Genomic DNA, 16,589 nt, shown 5'->3' with positions numbered 1-16,589 from the left:
TCTACCAGCTTCTCTTCGTGTACTTTTCACAGATCTGAAGAACCTCACTACCATATTCAGGCTTCTTAAATCTGTGTGTTATATGAAATAAAAGATAAAGAAAAGGGAGGACCGATTCCTTTACCTCGATGCCATTACCAAATCTCAGCCCTGGAGAAAAACAGTGTCTACAATCTCTGGAAAATCTTGTAAACTAACTTCATTCTAAAAAAAACCAGCATTTCTGGAAAATGTCTTTAACGGAGGAGATTTAAATACATGCAATTTTTAAGGTAATTTTTTAATAACAATCCTACTATGAAATACAACTTTAGATAATGTCTTCCTTTTTCATTCAAAGACAGAAGTTTGAAAACCTCAGCCATCCACATGCAGTTCACCACAACCCTCTACACTACAGAGCAGCTGGGAAGTGTCATAATGTTAGCTGCAGAGAGAACAGACCTGGACAAAGCAGCAGAAGGAAAAACTGAGACGGCAACCAGATAAATCTCAGAGGAAGACATAGTACTAATAAAAAGGAGAAGTTGTGAATATTTTAACATATCCACAGAGGATTATTTTTCTTCTAACAACTAAATGTACTTTTCCTTTCACCTTTAGGCAAATGTCAAGACTACAAAAATGAAAAAAGTTACCTCATTGGATACATCTACAACCAAGTTATCGTCACTCTTGTCCCCATCACTGTCCTATTAAAAATAAATAAATATAGTGTTCATTTCAATTAGTACAATAAGAGCCCAGACAGAAAGACTATGCATCTACTCAGACATTTTTTGTTTTTCCTAAACAAAAAGCAAAAAACCTTTTGTTAAGTTATTAGCAGTAGGGAGAATAATTAAAACAGAAACACAACACCTTATTTCTGCTATAATAGTAAAACCCAAGTAAGGCAGAACTAGTTGAAAAATGGGGATCTCACTGCCAGTGCAAGATGGTCCAAAACCTCTCTTTTATTACCATAATAAATAGTCTTATCACTAATCCTAAAAGAGGAAGGTACTCTGTTCATACACTAATCTTGTGTTAATTTAGAGAAAGTGCTGTTTGCGCATACCTGGAAAAACACCAAAAAAAACAGATTTCAGGAAAATGGAGCTTTTTGGCATGTTTGATGAATCATCTTCCTTAAAGTGATAGTACCATTTTGCCCCTTTTTTTCAGAAAGGCAAGTTTTGAAATCAAAAGTTCTGGGAAGAAAAAAATTCAGAAATACCAAGGAATTTCAACATTTCTGCCCAAGAAAAGCAAAATACTTGTATGTCCCTAAACAGAAATATTCTACTGCAGCTTGTCAAACTGCATTTTGATGGTTTCATTTAGATTGATGTTCACCTGAGCTGGTCTACTAATGATTGCTGTTACTGGAGTGCCTCCTGGTCCCTCTCTCCAACAGAGGCCAGGATGCCCCAGCAGACACACTCTGATACAGAGGTCTAGTGATTTCCACAGCACTCCAGAGTGTTTCAATCAGAAGGCAAGTCTTAACTCAAAATCAAACAATGAAGCGAATGTCAAAACTTTAAATTTTTGTGGGAGCAAGTCTCATATTTCCAATAAAAGTACTTTTAGTTAAAAATCTTCTATGCAAACAAACCAGACATACAAGGCTGCTCAACAGTCCTCCATCTCTTGCTTTCACAGTGTCTGAGCTTTCACATATAACACTAAATACTTTCTACCACTTCAGGCCACAATGCTTTAAAAAAAAAAAAAAAACAAAAAAACAAAACCAAGCCACCCAAAACCAACCAACTAAAAAACCCAAAACCAACCAACCAAAAAAAAAAAAAAAGCCCAAAATCCAACTGAAAATACTCCCTAACCAATAGGTAGTTTCAACCCTTCCCTTCTGTTAACAGCTGAATTTTGCTCCAAGAAATAACACAAACATATTAGGGATCCAAATGCGCCACTGGACACAGAATGGTCACTCTATTTGCTACCAGGAAGCTGTCTAATCAAAAGGTGAAAACAAAGGACAGGGAAGATTTAGCTCTGTTTATCTGCAACCTCTTGAGAAGTATGAAGAACCCAGAGTGCTAGAACAGGTGGGAGAATGTGGGATACTGTGGGAGAAGGGACACTTGTTTGCCAGAAACGCCCCTCTGAAGGAGGACAAAATTAGTTGCAATGCTATGTTTAAGTGAACCCTAGTGACTTTGCCATCTTAATAAATAGAAACTTCCTGGGACTATCAAAGGCATCTCCAGTAACTTCTACTAATATCAGAAGAGTCTCCTCACTAATAAATCCATGAAGTGAAACTACATAGGTACTAATATGAAAATTAGTCAAAAGTTAAAAAGGGGGAAAAATTTCACTTTTTATTCTTATTCCAAAAGCTACAGGTCCTACAACTCATTTATGTCCCTTTTGACACAAACAGTATTTCCTTGTCTCTACAAGGGATTCCTCTAAAATAAGCTCAAAATCAGCAGATCTGTATTTGCTTAATTGGTGGACCTTCAAAAAAATCATCTTCAAGATTAGAATAAATCAGGAACTTTCAAATATCCTTGCTTTGCTCCATTTTTTAACTTGATGCTGCTTTTAGTTGTAAAATCCATTTCAAACAAACAGAGGGCAGAAACATACTTAAAATGTGGATTAAAAACTGCTTCTCCTGTGCAATAGCATCCTTTACATTTCTTTATGGTAGAAACAGAAGACAAACAAGTTAAACTTTATCTTCCTTTTTATATCAAGCATAGCTTAAGAATGCTTAATCTCCAAATATTTAAAATGAAAAATGCCAATAGAGTATCAAATCCTTAAAGCTACGGGAGTAACATGGGGAAGTTTGCCAAAACCTTCTGTAATTAAAACATTATAATTAGAAAGTGGTGGAATTACAACTTGTAAAACCACTAACAGTACTAAAATATCTAATAGCTGCTCAAAGATATTATCCAAGAGGAGAGAAATTAAAATTACCCTACCAAATACTGAGAAAATAAAATGGCACCTAATTTTCTCTTGGGTTTCAGTAACCAAGAACTAATTAGTGATCTGAATCACATAAACCAGACAATTTGCCACATTATTGGTATATCAAAGTACAGTATGTTCTAATAGATTTGAATTTTGCTTTTCTGTACTCTCACACCAGTCCTAGTCTCTTAGGCCTGTTTAAGTACCATCCTGTGTTTTGGCTGAGAATTTAGACTTTAAGTCAAAAGCCTATGTGAACCTTCTGATGTTCACACACATCGTTGCACTGAAGTGTCTCTTTAAAGCCAAGCAACAAGCAAGCTAGTTAAAAACGCAGAACACAAAACTCTGAACTTGCAATATTTCAATTTGCTTTCTACTGAAATTGCCTTATCAGCCAGAAGTAAAATTCAGTAAGTTGGTACAGCTTGACAGCATATGCAATTTGTAATGGTAATTATAACTCAGCACGGTAATAACTACTTATCATTAAAATTTACCAAACTCCTCTCAATAACAAAATCCTCCATTTCAAACAAACCTGCAGTTTCTTGAGGAGTCCAGAAAGAATGTCACTCAAACTCTGAAAAATGCCCCAGAGCACACGTGAATACCAAACAGCTACTCCAATTGAGGACCAATTCTTCACAATATCCCAAACTACTGAGACACTACTCTTCCCAAAATCTGAATCTTGTGCCTCTCTGGCACATACATTCATGTACTACTTCAGCCATACAAAAGTTGCCTTGTTCTTCACAGCTCTTTTACTCCTCATGCAAGCACAATATGTGCAAATAAATTAATCGTTTCCTTGACACAGATTTGCTTACATAGTGGCTGGAATCCTTATCATCCACCTTTCTCTTTTTGATATCATTGGCATAGTCAGGGCCATTCCTGCGTTTATCTGTGCTTCGTAGACTGTCAGGGACCAACAAAGAATTACTCTGCAAAGACAAAAAACAAGGTTAATCAAAAATTCCTTTTAGGATTCCTCCATATATTCCTAAAAACTCAATTTTATGTGATAGATGTTTTAGAAAAGTGATATGTACTTAGTCTTTTAATTCAATTTAATTCAAAACAAAGTCCTCCAGGCAAACATGTACAGCTTCACGAATTCTAAGAAGCTTGGCTTTTCATTGTTCAACTTATCAAAAGTTTAGTTCACTTGTCAGTCACCATCTATTTAACTAATTTATTCAACTGAATTTATTGTTTAGGAGAAGAAGCTGGCTTGCGGTTTATTCATGAGCAAGTAAAAACGATTTTATTATTTTTTAATGTTCAGATTACATATAATAAAAATATTTACTACATAATCTGATTTATCAGTCATTTGTAGAACATCATAAATAGATGAGGCTTTGATAAAAAGTATATGCTGAATATGGTTATGCAATAATCAATTGTCAGCTGGAGTAAACTCCAATTGGATTCTTTCAACAAATGTATTGCAAACAAAGTTCAAATATTTTTACTTTCAGCCTAACATTCACTACTAGTGTGAAATTAAGGCTAAAGTGTTGCTTAATCAGACTTGATCTGAAAAAAACGAGGCCAACACAGGCACACAAAAGACAAAAGCAAAGACTAATCTTTTCCTCAAACTACACGGACTGTTTTCATTCATGCTAAATTATGCTAAGAACAAACTGTTGACCCAAAGAGCATTTTTAGACATTTTTCAGTCACATGACGATTTGATATGCCTGCGATTCCCGATTCCCATCTCCATCTCAGTTCCAGCTAAAGCATTAAAATGTGTTACAATGAGTTCTTTTAAGTGCAGGATTAGCATATGCAAGAGGGCAATTTGTTCACTGATGTGTTAATGCTGTGAACAATACTGAATGGGTTGAGAAAAAAATCTCCTTTCACAAAGAACTGGTAAGCTTAGATCCTAAAAGCCAAGTACATGCTTAGATAAATAAATACAGGCTCACATAAATATATAAGTAAACACGTATTTACATCCATACACGTATCTCTCTCAAGAGAGAAGTCTAATACCAATATTAACTTCAGTGTAAACCTTCAAAGGACATATTTAGATCTACCCAAGAGCAAGAGATATTTACTTGTAATATATCGTAAACTCATACAAATAGCCAGAGAACTGTGCACTGAATAGCTTCCCCTTTAAAACCTGAAGACATCAAGATAGTTTTGCTCAGACACAAATGCTTAGCCCCAGGGAGAAGGACAAGGAAACAGGGTACATAAGGCAGTCTGAATCCTCTTTTTCGTAATTCAGAAGCTGCACTTTAAAGCCAACTCTAAGCTCTTTTATGCATGACTATTCAAGCTAAACAAATGCCAAAGGGCTTACATAAAGCATGTAGGAGGGTCTATTGAAATTCAGTATAAAGAAGCTCAAAATAATGTCTTTACCAAAATGTTTTGTGGCTAAAAGGTGAGCTTGTTGGATCATTGAACTAATTGCCTTGACAAATACATTTGGAATTTAACCCCTTATCTCCTCCCAGATGCACACAAATTCAGGGATTCACTAGTCTGAAAACCATTAAAACTAATTTTCAATATTTTAATGTTAAATCCGTCATGCTTGTAGCAGTAGAAATATCTTAAGAAGCAAGATGTCAATTAAAACTTGACCAGAGGTGTTTTCCTCTTAAGGAAGAAAGTCTTTTGGTTAAGAGATAATTTCATTAATAAAAATAACTAAAAATATCTATTTTTCTACTGAAGAATTTAGATTAAAACAATTAAAGCAAATGCAGTAAAGAGAATAAAGTCAGCTCCTTACTTAAATTTTCAAAAAAAAAAATGCGACTAGCAGAAAGGTGGCAAAGAGGCAACATCTGGAAAATATTTAGCAAACCTGCTATTTGGAGTTACAGCTTGCAAAATTAGACAAACTATAGGCTTAACTACAATAGCTGATTTGTTTTCTTTTTTAATTTAGTCTACCTAGGCAATGTTGACAATATTTTATACTGTTTGTCTTGTGGAATTTCAAAACTGTGAATTGTAATGTATGAAATCCCAACTCCCACTGTGTCCTAAACACCAAACAAAGATTATAAGATTTGTTTTTTCTCCAAAAGACTGATGGTTTCTCACACAAACATGTAATTATATCACAAGCTTATTCTGCAAAACATATCCCTTATGTCATATTTACACAACCTTTCTATGACTTACCATATTAATTTTAACCACTGATCCCTGTGATCAGAGCATCCATGCTAGGAAGCTGTTGTAGAGCAGCTCATTTCCCAACAGCTACATCAGAAATTGCAAAAAAGATTGTGCTCTTTTTATGGCAAAATCTACGAGTAAACTCAAAAATTAAGAAGTTCCTGCTTTGTTTCCCACAGAAGTTCAAGAAAGTTCTAACAACTGTGACTAAAATCAGGTAAATAAAAAAACAGCTTGCTACTGTAAACTACTACCATAATTCAAACCAACAAATATGTAAGATTTCATTTAACGATGTGAAAATATGAATATTTTAAAATAGTGCAAATAGTAAATCCAGAATACTGAAGAACAAATTAAATAAATGAAAATACAAACAAGAACTGGTAAAGACATGATCATAAAAGCCTTGGGCTATTAATATCTCTCACCCTTGTAATGTTAAGGTTCAAACAACAGTGAGAACAGCATGCTAAAAGCCACCTTTCCTCATTTTAGCTCTGGTAGAGTTTGTACCTGCTGTATGTCCACTATCAAACAGAGTCAGGCAGAAGACAGCAGCAACAGCTTCACAACATTAAAGTATTCTTATCTTCTATTTAGAAGAGTAATCTGTTTAGTTCTCCTAACTAGGTCAACTAACAAGTGACTTATTTTCAAAAGCAGGACAAGAATTTTTGATTTGGCTATAGTTTTTTTAAATAGCTCTACAGAAATTTTCAGCTAGGGATAGATTTCAATAATGATTAAGCTTATGCAAAAAGGGCAAAAAGATATATATACAGGCATAGTTTATATCCTAAAGAGAAACTGCATCAATTGTTATTTTGTCTTAATTTCAACAGATTAGGTACATGACTGAGGATACTCCTTTCATACCTAAGAGTTCAGTTTATTAAGGATTACCAATGCAACATTTACAAATCATGAAGCTCAGATCAGAGCAAGTTTTATGTGTTCTCCTGTCAGAATTACCAGACCGCATAAATGCTGTACAACAAGCAACTTGTGATCCTAAAGCAAGTCTGCTGCCAGCAAAAGTTAAATACTGAAATCACCAGAAGGCAAATGTGGAACAAAAACCTAGTCCTGATGCATAGAAAGAAGGTATTTTCCCTACTAGGGATATAATGCACATTATTCAAATGCACCTCTTTGACTGCCACACTGCTCCCCACAGGAACCACTTCCAAACCTCAACTATGTGTGCCAGAGGTGCAGGCTGAGAGTATCTCATTTATCCCATTATACCACTTATAATGCAGCACAGACAATTCATACAGAATAGTACATAGAGAACCGACAACTGACTTTATGCTGATCATTACATCAATTAAATAACAGTACTTACAATACATCTGTGCACATGGTTCAACTGCACCTGGTCCCAATTAAGATGTTCTCTAGTGCTGGGCTCCTTAGTCCTCTCGCTCCCCTTTTCCCCAGTGATGTGCACACACATAGGCTTGCTCTGTGCTTGGTCATTCCCTGACTTGCTGTACATCCATGCCAAGGACAGCCATCAGCCATCACAGCCAATTACCACAGCTAACAACTTGGGCTTGCCTGCTGTGTTCAGTAGAGTCTCTGTGTTTATTTTATTTAACCATGCACAGGACCTCTGCCCTGCCACTGCACCACACACGAGTGCTATCTACAGATATGCACAGATAGACAGAACAGGTGCAATTCCTTGCTGAGTAGGCAAAACAGGATCAAGTCTAACAACTACACACAAAATATCAGTTGAGTCAGTTAGGACTCACTGACAGGAATATAGTAGATGCTGGAAGATGGACTTTAATATCCCCCAGATAGGCATAAGAAGATTGGACTCAAAGCTATTCTACTCCAGAATCATTAACTTCAATTTGTTCAATATGCTTATTGAAAACATGCATGTCAAAAACCCAAAAGCTGACTTATGAAGTCAGTAGGTTTTGTGTCCAATTACTCCTGATGGAAAGCTACTTGACCTCACCTTTTTTTCAAGCACCATTTTCATTTATATTGATTTTACAATCAAAAGACATTACAAGGAATAAGTTGATTTCAGTATTTTCGAGCTACTGTTTGTCAAAATCAAGGTATCCATAAAAATTTTTACCAGACCACCTCAACCCCATTGTCCTTTGTCATCAACCTTATGCTGCCTTCTATCAGCTACAAACTAAACTGCAACATAGCAACCCAGAGCTCCTCCATATAAGCAACTACTGGAGACATTCTTTCTTCAAAAAGTCCAAGAAACAAACTTGTGGTATGCTGATCAGTACCCTAAACTTCCATATAACAATTTCTATGACTTTCTTCTCCCCATTAAAAGAATTAAAACACAAAACAAAAACAGCTTGCACATATCTTCCAAAAAGTAGCACTCAGTTGTTCATGTCCACCTCCAAGACTGGGAGGTGAAGAATAGGATAGAGAGCTCAGAGTACAGAATATTTTCCTACTGTAGGAAAAGAGCATTTGCTTTACAAAACAATAGCAATATTTACACAACAATGAAGGCAAAAAATGTCTGGGAAAATTTATTAATACTTCCTAGGTCTTAGGACCTAGGAAGCTCAGTATTTTTCATGAGGACAAAAGATAAATACCAACTAATGTAAATGCTAAGCACACAATGAAATAAGACTTCACTGGGTGAAAATTACTACTGTTAAAACAGAGTGCATTTAAATTTCTGTGCTGTCCAAACAGTATACTAGAATAGTGGGAAGACAAGTGATAAATGAACACCAGTTTGAAAACTGCTGCAAGCATGTTTCCTAAAGAAAAAAAATGCAGACATCAAAGTTTTTTTATATTGATATCTCAAAGCTTTCAGTTTCAGTTGCAAAACTTGCTTCCTTTGCCTGGCTTCACTACCTACAGCCAGAATTTGCCACATTAGAAGGGATGCCTTCATTTGCACAATAACACGACCCAGTTTGGTATGGTTAAGAGATAAATCAGCCAAAACCAGCCATAACCCAGTAGGCATGCAATTTAAATCTGACAACATAGTTTTAGCATTCATGTAGGAAGTATACTATAATTACTAACTTATATGTTACTCATTACACAAACCTGCATTTACCAAAAAACTTTTCTTCGTTTTACTTTCTGGAACTTGAGCTAATATATAAAAGAAAAATGTAGCCCTTCCTATTCAGACATAACAAAAGTAGTTAAACTGGTCAAAATAAAAAACAATGAAACCATGTCTGTATTAATTTATAAATACAGGAATTTCACTAATTTTGGTCTATTTCTACACATACAATACATAAATGCTTATTACTACTTATCTAAGGAGACTTTAAAAAAATCCACATCTAATTTAAAAATTAATATACTACAATCTGTCACAGTACACTTTATTCTAAAGTTATGCCACAAAAACTCAATTTAAAACCCCATAGACATGCACTAAATTTTAACTTTTCAAACTGACATTTCGAACTGTTAGCTTCTACTGATAATGCCTGAAGGTCATGGTAGACATGCTTGATGGAAATCATACTGTAGAACTGCACAGTAACACCAAACATCATGGTGAATTTAGGTAAACACAAACCTGGGGTTTGTGTTTGTTACAAACAGCCTGGGGTTTGGTGTCTTGGATGATGAAAGCATGCCTGTCAGGATTTTTACCAGCACCATTACTTTTAAAATGTTATTCTGAAAATCAATTTGATTTTATCTTGATGATCCAGATGTTATTAAGTGATTTCAACCACACATAATAACCAAACAGATCTGCTGCTATCCCTTGTGTACTTTGGACCCATTTCCTATTATCCTTAAAAATATATTTTACATTAAAAGAAAATTCTATTAAAAATACAAGAGAACTAGAGAAGTTTGAAGAGCCCATAATTTCCAGCTGATCATTTTAGACACAGAGTTGAACTATCTCTTGAATTATTTTTTCATTGAAGGTGTCCTTTACTGTTAAGTCAAGATTTTGATGTAACAATGTATTTAAGCAATTTTAAGTTCAAGTTCACCTGTATTCAGCTATTAAAGTTTAAGTTAGCTATGCAGTATTATCCTGCACTGAGACCAAAAAAAAAAAAGCTAGAATGACCATAGTGCAATATCCAAAACTTAATATATCCACATGGCAAAATTCCTTTATGGTATAAAGCCTCAGATTATTTAAAAGTTAATTACTGATAAAACCAGCATAAAAACAGTCTGCTTCAAGTAATAAGCAAGCAATCATCAGTTAGACATATGGATATGGAAGCAACTGCAGCAACAATTTTACATAGTTTAAGTAAAATTTACATCTATAGTGAACAAAGCAAGTGATACTGCAACTCTCCCACAACCCAAAAGTGAGGTTTAATTTTTGATAGTTTTCCTTCCATAGGCAAGAACTGTTCTCAGCTACAAGATTAATTCAGAGTCCAAATTTCACAATGCTAAGCACATGATCTTAAATTCAAACCCTTGACCAAAGTTACTAAAAATTAATTAAACCAAATTACATGATGCACAGGGCAGGGGAAGCTGGGACCAGGGCAAGGACAGGAAACATAACAATCAAATCAAAACACAGAGCCATCACTAGCTAGGGATTCCTGCAGTCAACTAACAGCACTCAAAGAAGTATGTCCCACACAGAGCAAAAAGCCCTCAATAAGTCAAGAGACTTCATAAAAACCCAGCTTAAAATTATTTTTGCAGATATGCTGTGATTAATAACACTGAGCAAGCTGAAATGAATGCTTCTTGCTTAGTAATCTAAAACTAAAAGACTGCTGCAAAAGATATGCAGATAATTTCCAGTAAATAACTGTCAAGCAAGCCTTGTATATATATTAAATAAGCAGCAATAAAAGTCAGAAGTTTAGTACTGTACAGCTATCTGTCAAATAACTTTTCCTAGTTCTTGTCTTTTGTAATTGAGAAAAGGAACAAAATAGAGCCCAAATTCATCTCTGACATAAACAAACAGAATGAGCTTTGTTACTTGAATTAAATTGCACATGACCATCTCTGACAGATTAATACAGCAATATCACTCAAAACAAAACAGCATGTAAAGCAGCAAGTAGTTCTTTAGAGGGCTTTTCAGCCATGGCCAATTCTATTACAGCTTATGTCTACAGGAAAAAAAGTATCACGGTAGGAGTTATACCTGAAGCACAAATTAAGCAGTAAATACATTAGTATGGCTTAAACAGATGCAGTTAAAAAAACCTCCGAGGGCCAAACACCATCATGACACATTTAAAATTCTTGCATTTAAATTTCTCACCTCTTCTCCAACTCTAATATCTGAAAATCATAGAGACTAAAAATCTTATCTCTGGACTAAAAATGCTGTATTTGCAACATCCTTTTTGATTTGCAGCTTCATGCCCCCTTTCTGCCTTCAACAAGCAAGCTAAATTTCAAGTTTACCTAAAAGCATTCTGTTCAGAAACAAGACTCCTTCATACAGTCCATCAAACAAATGATCTGGTGTTCTGCATAAACCAAGACATATCTTAACAGAAAACACATATGCCTTGCATCATAAAAATAACTAAAAGGAAGACAAAACAGACAAACAGTACATCATCTAATTATTACATTATTGGAAGTGGAAACATTAGCAGGAATGTTGGTACTTACTGTGCCTGGCTCTCTGTCTGCTCCCGCAGTAACCAAGAAATGGACAGACATGCCCGTTCACACACAGAGGCAAGAACAGAAATAAAAAAGGGGGGAAAAATTAGAACACAAGCCACAAACAGTTTTAAAATGGCTTTTATTTATGTAAGTCATTGCACATTCCTAATACAGTGATTTCCTGAAAATTACAGTAATTTGTAAACATGATTTACAGTTTAACCATACACAAAGCCTAGTTTTATTTCATGACAGAATAAATTATTTTCTTTTCAAAAATTAGTCAAGTGCAATTTTGCCCAATATGAGTACTAGAATTTAAGCTTATGAAACTTAACAGATGCAACTATCTAAATCTTGAACACATTTACTTCAAAATTTAAATTCTTGTTCCCCCTACTTTCCCACCCACTCATTTAACAACATTACTTTCTTTGAAAAAAATCACCATTATGCAGTTTAACAATTTTCCACAATATGGTGCTGGCCACTGCTATTACAACTAAGCATTTACCAGGATGTCAAAAGGCCCTGCAAAGTACAGAGCAGGTGACACCTAGCGATCCCCTTTAAAATATTGAAAAATTCCAAGCTGAATTTTGCTTCAGTGGTTTATATGCAGACATTTTAAAGTTTGCCAACAGTTTTTTTTTCATTCTATATAACTTGAATTCTTTAGAGATGCACATAATTTGCAGCAATGCACAAATTTGACAATGTCCTAATCAGGCCTGCCATGCCTCTCACCTCTGTGGTGGTCTGCATCGTGATGCTTCTTGTCATCTTTTATTGTCAAATGAGACTGCCCACCCAAAGCACTGGAGAGGGCAAGAAGGCCAGCACTGCTTCCAAGTGGAGGGATTCCTGGAGGCTGAAGTCCTGATGGATGCGGCGTTAGAGGCACTGGAGGTCCATGGCCATGGGAGAGATGCTGAGCCTGCAACTGCTGCTGCTGTTCCCAGTGGTATCATCATCCCCAGAAGAACAATGTACAGCACATAGTTTGGGAAGGATAAGGCAGAAGTTTGGTTAATTATAGAGAATCTACAGTGGTTTCTGACATTTATTTGCTTCCTCTTAATCTAGCCCCACTTTAACCCACCATACTCTATACACTGCATTGTACCATGCTGTCTGAGGACAACTCTGCTCACATCCCAGAAAAACTATCTGGATACTTGTTTTGCAGCCTGATGCATAAGTTCAGCAACTATAGGTTGTTTTGGGCAGCTACTGCCTGCCACAGCATCTCTGGCAACAAAGAACAGCAGCAGAATAATCAAACACCTTTCCCTTTCTAGAGAAAGCTGCATCACTGCTCTGAAAAAAAAAAAAAGTTCCAGGGGCAAGATTAATTTAAATTCACATCCCTCTCTTCTTTCAGTTTGGAAGCAGCAATTACCTTTCTATCCTGAATATTCAAGAATGTAAAAGATATGATGAATTTCATATTTAGTAAAGTTTAATTTGCATTTTATTCTAGTCAAGGTTTTTAAGGGAAAGAGGGGAAATGATTTAACATTCTGTTTAGGGGCCAGCTTTGAGCTGAAAATCCAGGTATTTTAGATGGCATGGAATTCTCAACAAGAAACATGGTATTAATGAATACCTGTTTTAAAAGGAGCTTGCAAGATCAAAATAATAATGAATGGACATACAACCCTGTAACCAATCTGCTAAAATAATCTGTAAGTAATTTTAGAAACAGAGTTTTTACATTATTTTACATGTCTTACCCATAGTTTAAATATTAAGATATTTTCTAGTTAAAGCTTCCATGGTTTTATTAATGTTTACCAAGTTCAGCTATCCATTTAATTTGCCTAAAATGCTTAGCACTGTTTTTTGGTTTTTTTTTTTTGTTTTGTTTTTTTTTTTTGGTTTTTTTTTTTTTTTTTGGTTTTTTTTTTAGAAAATGAAGCTTCAAAAGCACCTTTACTTTAGTCATAGCTCCCATAATCTGCTCCAGGTTAACAGGTATTCTGCCTCTCTCTCCTGCTTCCTTCTGTCTGGGCATATGAATAGAAGACATAACAATTCTCTCCACCTTGGCCACTCTCCACTATCCCTCTGTTCAAGGAAGATACCAGGAAAAAGCTAGAGTGCCATCCAATTCATGGGATCGAAAAGGAGACAAATAAACATATGTCTGAACAGGATGAACTCAAGCTTGACCAGGTGAATGCTAGTGGTCCTGTAATAACATATAAAATTTTTACAGTACTACTGGCAGCTACTGAAATCATGCCTGGACTGCAGCTTACAATATTTCACACATTGTACCAAAAAAACTGAACTCAAAAAATGCAGAAATATTTTATCTATTTATTTAGGTGTGAAGTCTTTTCAAGACAACCTGTCAACAATACCTGTACAACATCTACTGGCATAGGAATGAATTTACTTATTACTATTTATATATATTACTACTGAACTCCACTTTTACTTCTCATAACCCCAAGACACGCTTTGAGGTGTTTATAAAGTTATGCAGACACAGGGGCTGACATTCAAGAACTCTGCACTGCACTTGCTAATTTTTCACTTTTCTGCTGTCCCAACTGTCATGCAGCAATCATTTACTTATTTTGAATTACAACACAATCTTTAAATTTACCACAATCCCGCCACAGTCAATTCTATAAAGCCACACATTTACCAAATCTTTCTCGCACCACATATCAGGAATTAATTTTTGAATGTTGCATAAAAAGCCATGCTAGTCTACACTTCAAAACATACATCTAATAATCACCCTTTCCAATATGTTTAGAAAACAAGGTAAAAGAGAATTTATTCTTCTAATTTAATGTGTTTACAGAAGGCAACATTTTGAAGGAAGCATTAGGAATCATTTTGATCTTAAAGTAGTTAATACAGTAGACCATTTTCTACAGTATCAATCAGTTTTTGCTAGTGAAGCTTCTCTTAACTGAAGAACTATCAGTCAGGAGCACTGTAAGGTCTGACAGCACCACAGAAGTTTGGTTTGGGGGTTTTGCTTGTTTTTTGAATCCAGCCTCTAAAGAACAATATGACATCCCTCTCCACACTTAACCAAGACTTCAGTAGTTTCCAGCACATTTCCTCACAACAGGTGATAACCTGTTGTTTTGGCAGCCTCTCTCAGAGATGGTAATTTCTTCACCTCCTTCCTCATTGACCATTTCAGCCAGGTCAGTCATCTGCACTCTAGCTCTGAGGCAACTTCAATCAGCAGTACTGTGCAGCATTGCTGGCATCGGTCTTACTTGTCCCCAGCTGCACTATCACCCCACATTACCTAGTTTTGTGTGCAACTGCCTAAGAATAAAAAGTGATTCATTCCTTCCAAACTGGTTTCATGAAGAAAAGCCTCCTCCCTTCTCCAACAATAAACTCAAACTAGCTTCTTTTGCAGATTGACCACCAGAAGGTTAAAACAGGGAACATGAGTTAAATTGTTTCCATTCTTGTCCCTACCATTTGGAAAGTGTACGAAGATAATGCTTATTCATCTTTCTCCTGCTTCATTTAATTAGCAAGCAACTTAACCCACTTGATTTCAGGAAGCATTAACATTTTAAGGTTAACGTTAACAGGTTAACATTTTAAGAAATGTTAGGGGCACGTTACCTACCATTTCCCTGGCTCTGGTTTGTATCCTACATACCACACATTATGAAAGTCTGAGAAATGAGGAACAGATTAATGCTCTATAAAAGGTTCTGAAGCTGAGAGTGGAAGGGTTATGTCCTGTGGTCACTGGTGGTATTGCACACAAATAGTGGGGAGCAATGGGCAAGGTGTGGTGTGAGAGCTGCAAGTGCATTGCAAAGCTGCTCTGCATGTTCTTGTAGCTTTGCAGATGGTTATTTACCTGTAAATATGGCACTACATGAAACTGACTTAAAACTGAAATACTGATCATGGTCTTTTAAGTCACCAAATTTATGTCATGATTTCATGTTTATTTGATGTTCATTGCTGTTCAGGTCTTTTATATACTGATTTATTGCTTATGTGTTATTTATTCATAACAGGTTTGAAGTTCTCCCTAAGAGACGAGGGATCATCCACAAAGATGATCCTTTCCAGAAGTTCATATTTGTTTTATTAAAAAAAATTTATTTTTAAAAGCATATTGTATTATCTTTGTAGAAGGGATAAAAGGACTACGTGCTGCACACAAAGGAAGAAAATAAAGACCAGGGGGAGGAATAACAGCAATGTTCACCAGATGCATTCAGTAACTAAACATTTGCTATAGTAGATCCTACAAACTATTATGTTATACATATAATCACTTTCCCATCACTTCGAAGACACTAATGCCTGTTCTGTAACCTTTTAAGAGCTTAGCAGCAGTGAGATATAAAATGGAGTAGGCTGGCAGCAGTATCATGGTCTACTAGGCATGTTCATTAGCAGTTAATTAAAAACTAGACATCTGCCATAAGAAATGTGCTCAAAAAAGGATGAGTAACAGGTCTGTCATAGTACCAATTATTACCATTACTTGCAGAGTAAAGACTGTGTCCACTTTCAGAAGAACGCGGGAAGGTAGAGAAGAGCGCAATGATGCATACTTAAGTGACTGCACTTAAGATAATTAGCCACACAGCAGCGATTTTAAAAATATCTGTAGTTCACCCACCATTTTGTTGCAAACCCAGAAGTTCTTAATATTTGCAAAGGGAGAAAAGGAATTACAAACTCATATGACTGTACTGTTTAGATGTAGGTTTTACTGCCTCAGGTTTTTATTTCCCAGTGTCTCCATAACTAAACCATAAAGACCTAAAACTTGGCATATAAAAAACAGCGTTACTGTCGCTGAGCAAGCACCTCCTAACAATTTTAAAGGTATTCTTAAAACCAGTATTGCAAAT

The 16,589-nt window shown here is 35.6% G+C and overlaps 1 protein-coding gene across 6 annotated transcripts in view; it reads right to left on the bottom strand.

Moving 5' to 3' along the window:
* Nucleotides 1–16,589, bottom strand: part of TLE1 (TLE family member 1, transcriptional corepressor) — a 69,163-nt gene that overhangs the window by 17,614 nt on the left and 34,960 nt on the right. For 4 of the 6 annotated variants that reach the window (XM_068176267.1, XM_068176268.1, XM_068176272.1 and 1 more), the window contains 4 exons: nucleotides 12,466–12,670; nucleotides 11,722–11,738; nucleotides 3,771–3,887; nucleotides 639–692 (listed from right to left, as the gene is read on the bottom strand). In XM_068176267.1, the coding sequence (XP_068032368.1) occupies nucleotides 639–692; nucleotides 3,771–3,887; nucleotides 11,722–11,738; nucleotides 12,466–12,670 (393 nt within the window). The remainder of the gene's footprint in view (nucleotides 1–638; nucleotides 693–3,770; nucleotides 3,888–11,721; nucleotides 11,739–12,465; nucleotides 12,671–16,589) is intronic. The other 2 variants (XM_068176269.1, XM_068176270.1) reach the window with 2 other exon arrangements.

This window comes from Anomalospiza imberbis, chromosome Z (genome assembly GCF_031753505.1).
Source record: "Anomalospiza imberbis isolate Cuckoo-Finch-1a 21T00152 chromosome Z, ASM3175350v1, whole genome shotgun sequence".
Lineage (NCBI taxonomy): Eukaryota > Metazoa > Chordata > Aves > Passeriformes > Viduidae > Anomalospiza > Anomalospiza imberbis.
The sequence above is the reverse complement of the archived record's forward strand: the minus strand, read 5'-3'. Positions and strand labels throughout refer to the sequence as shown.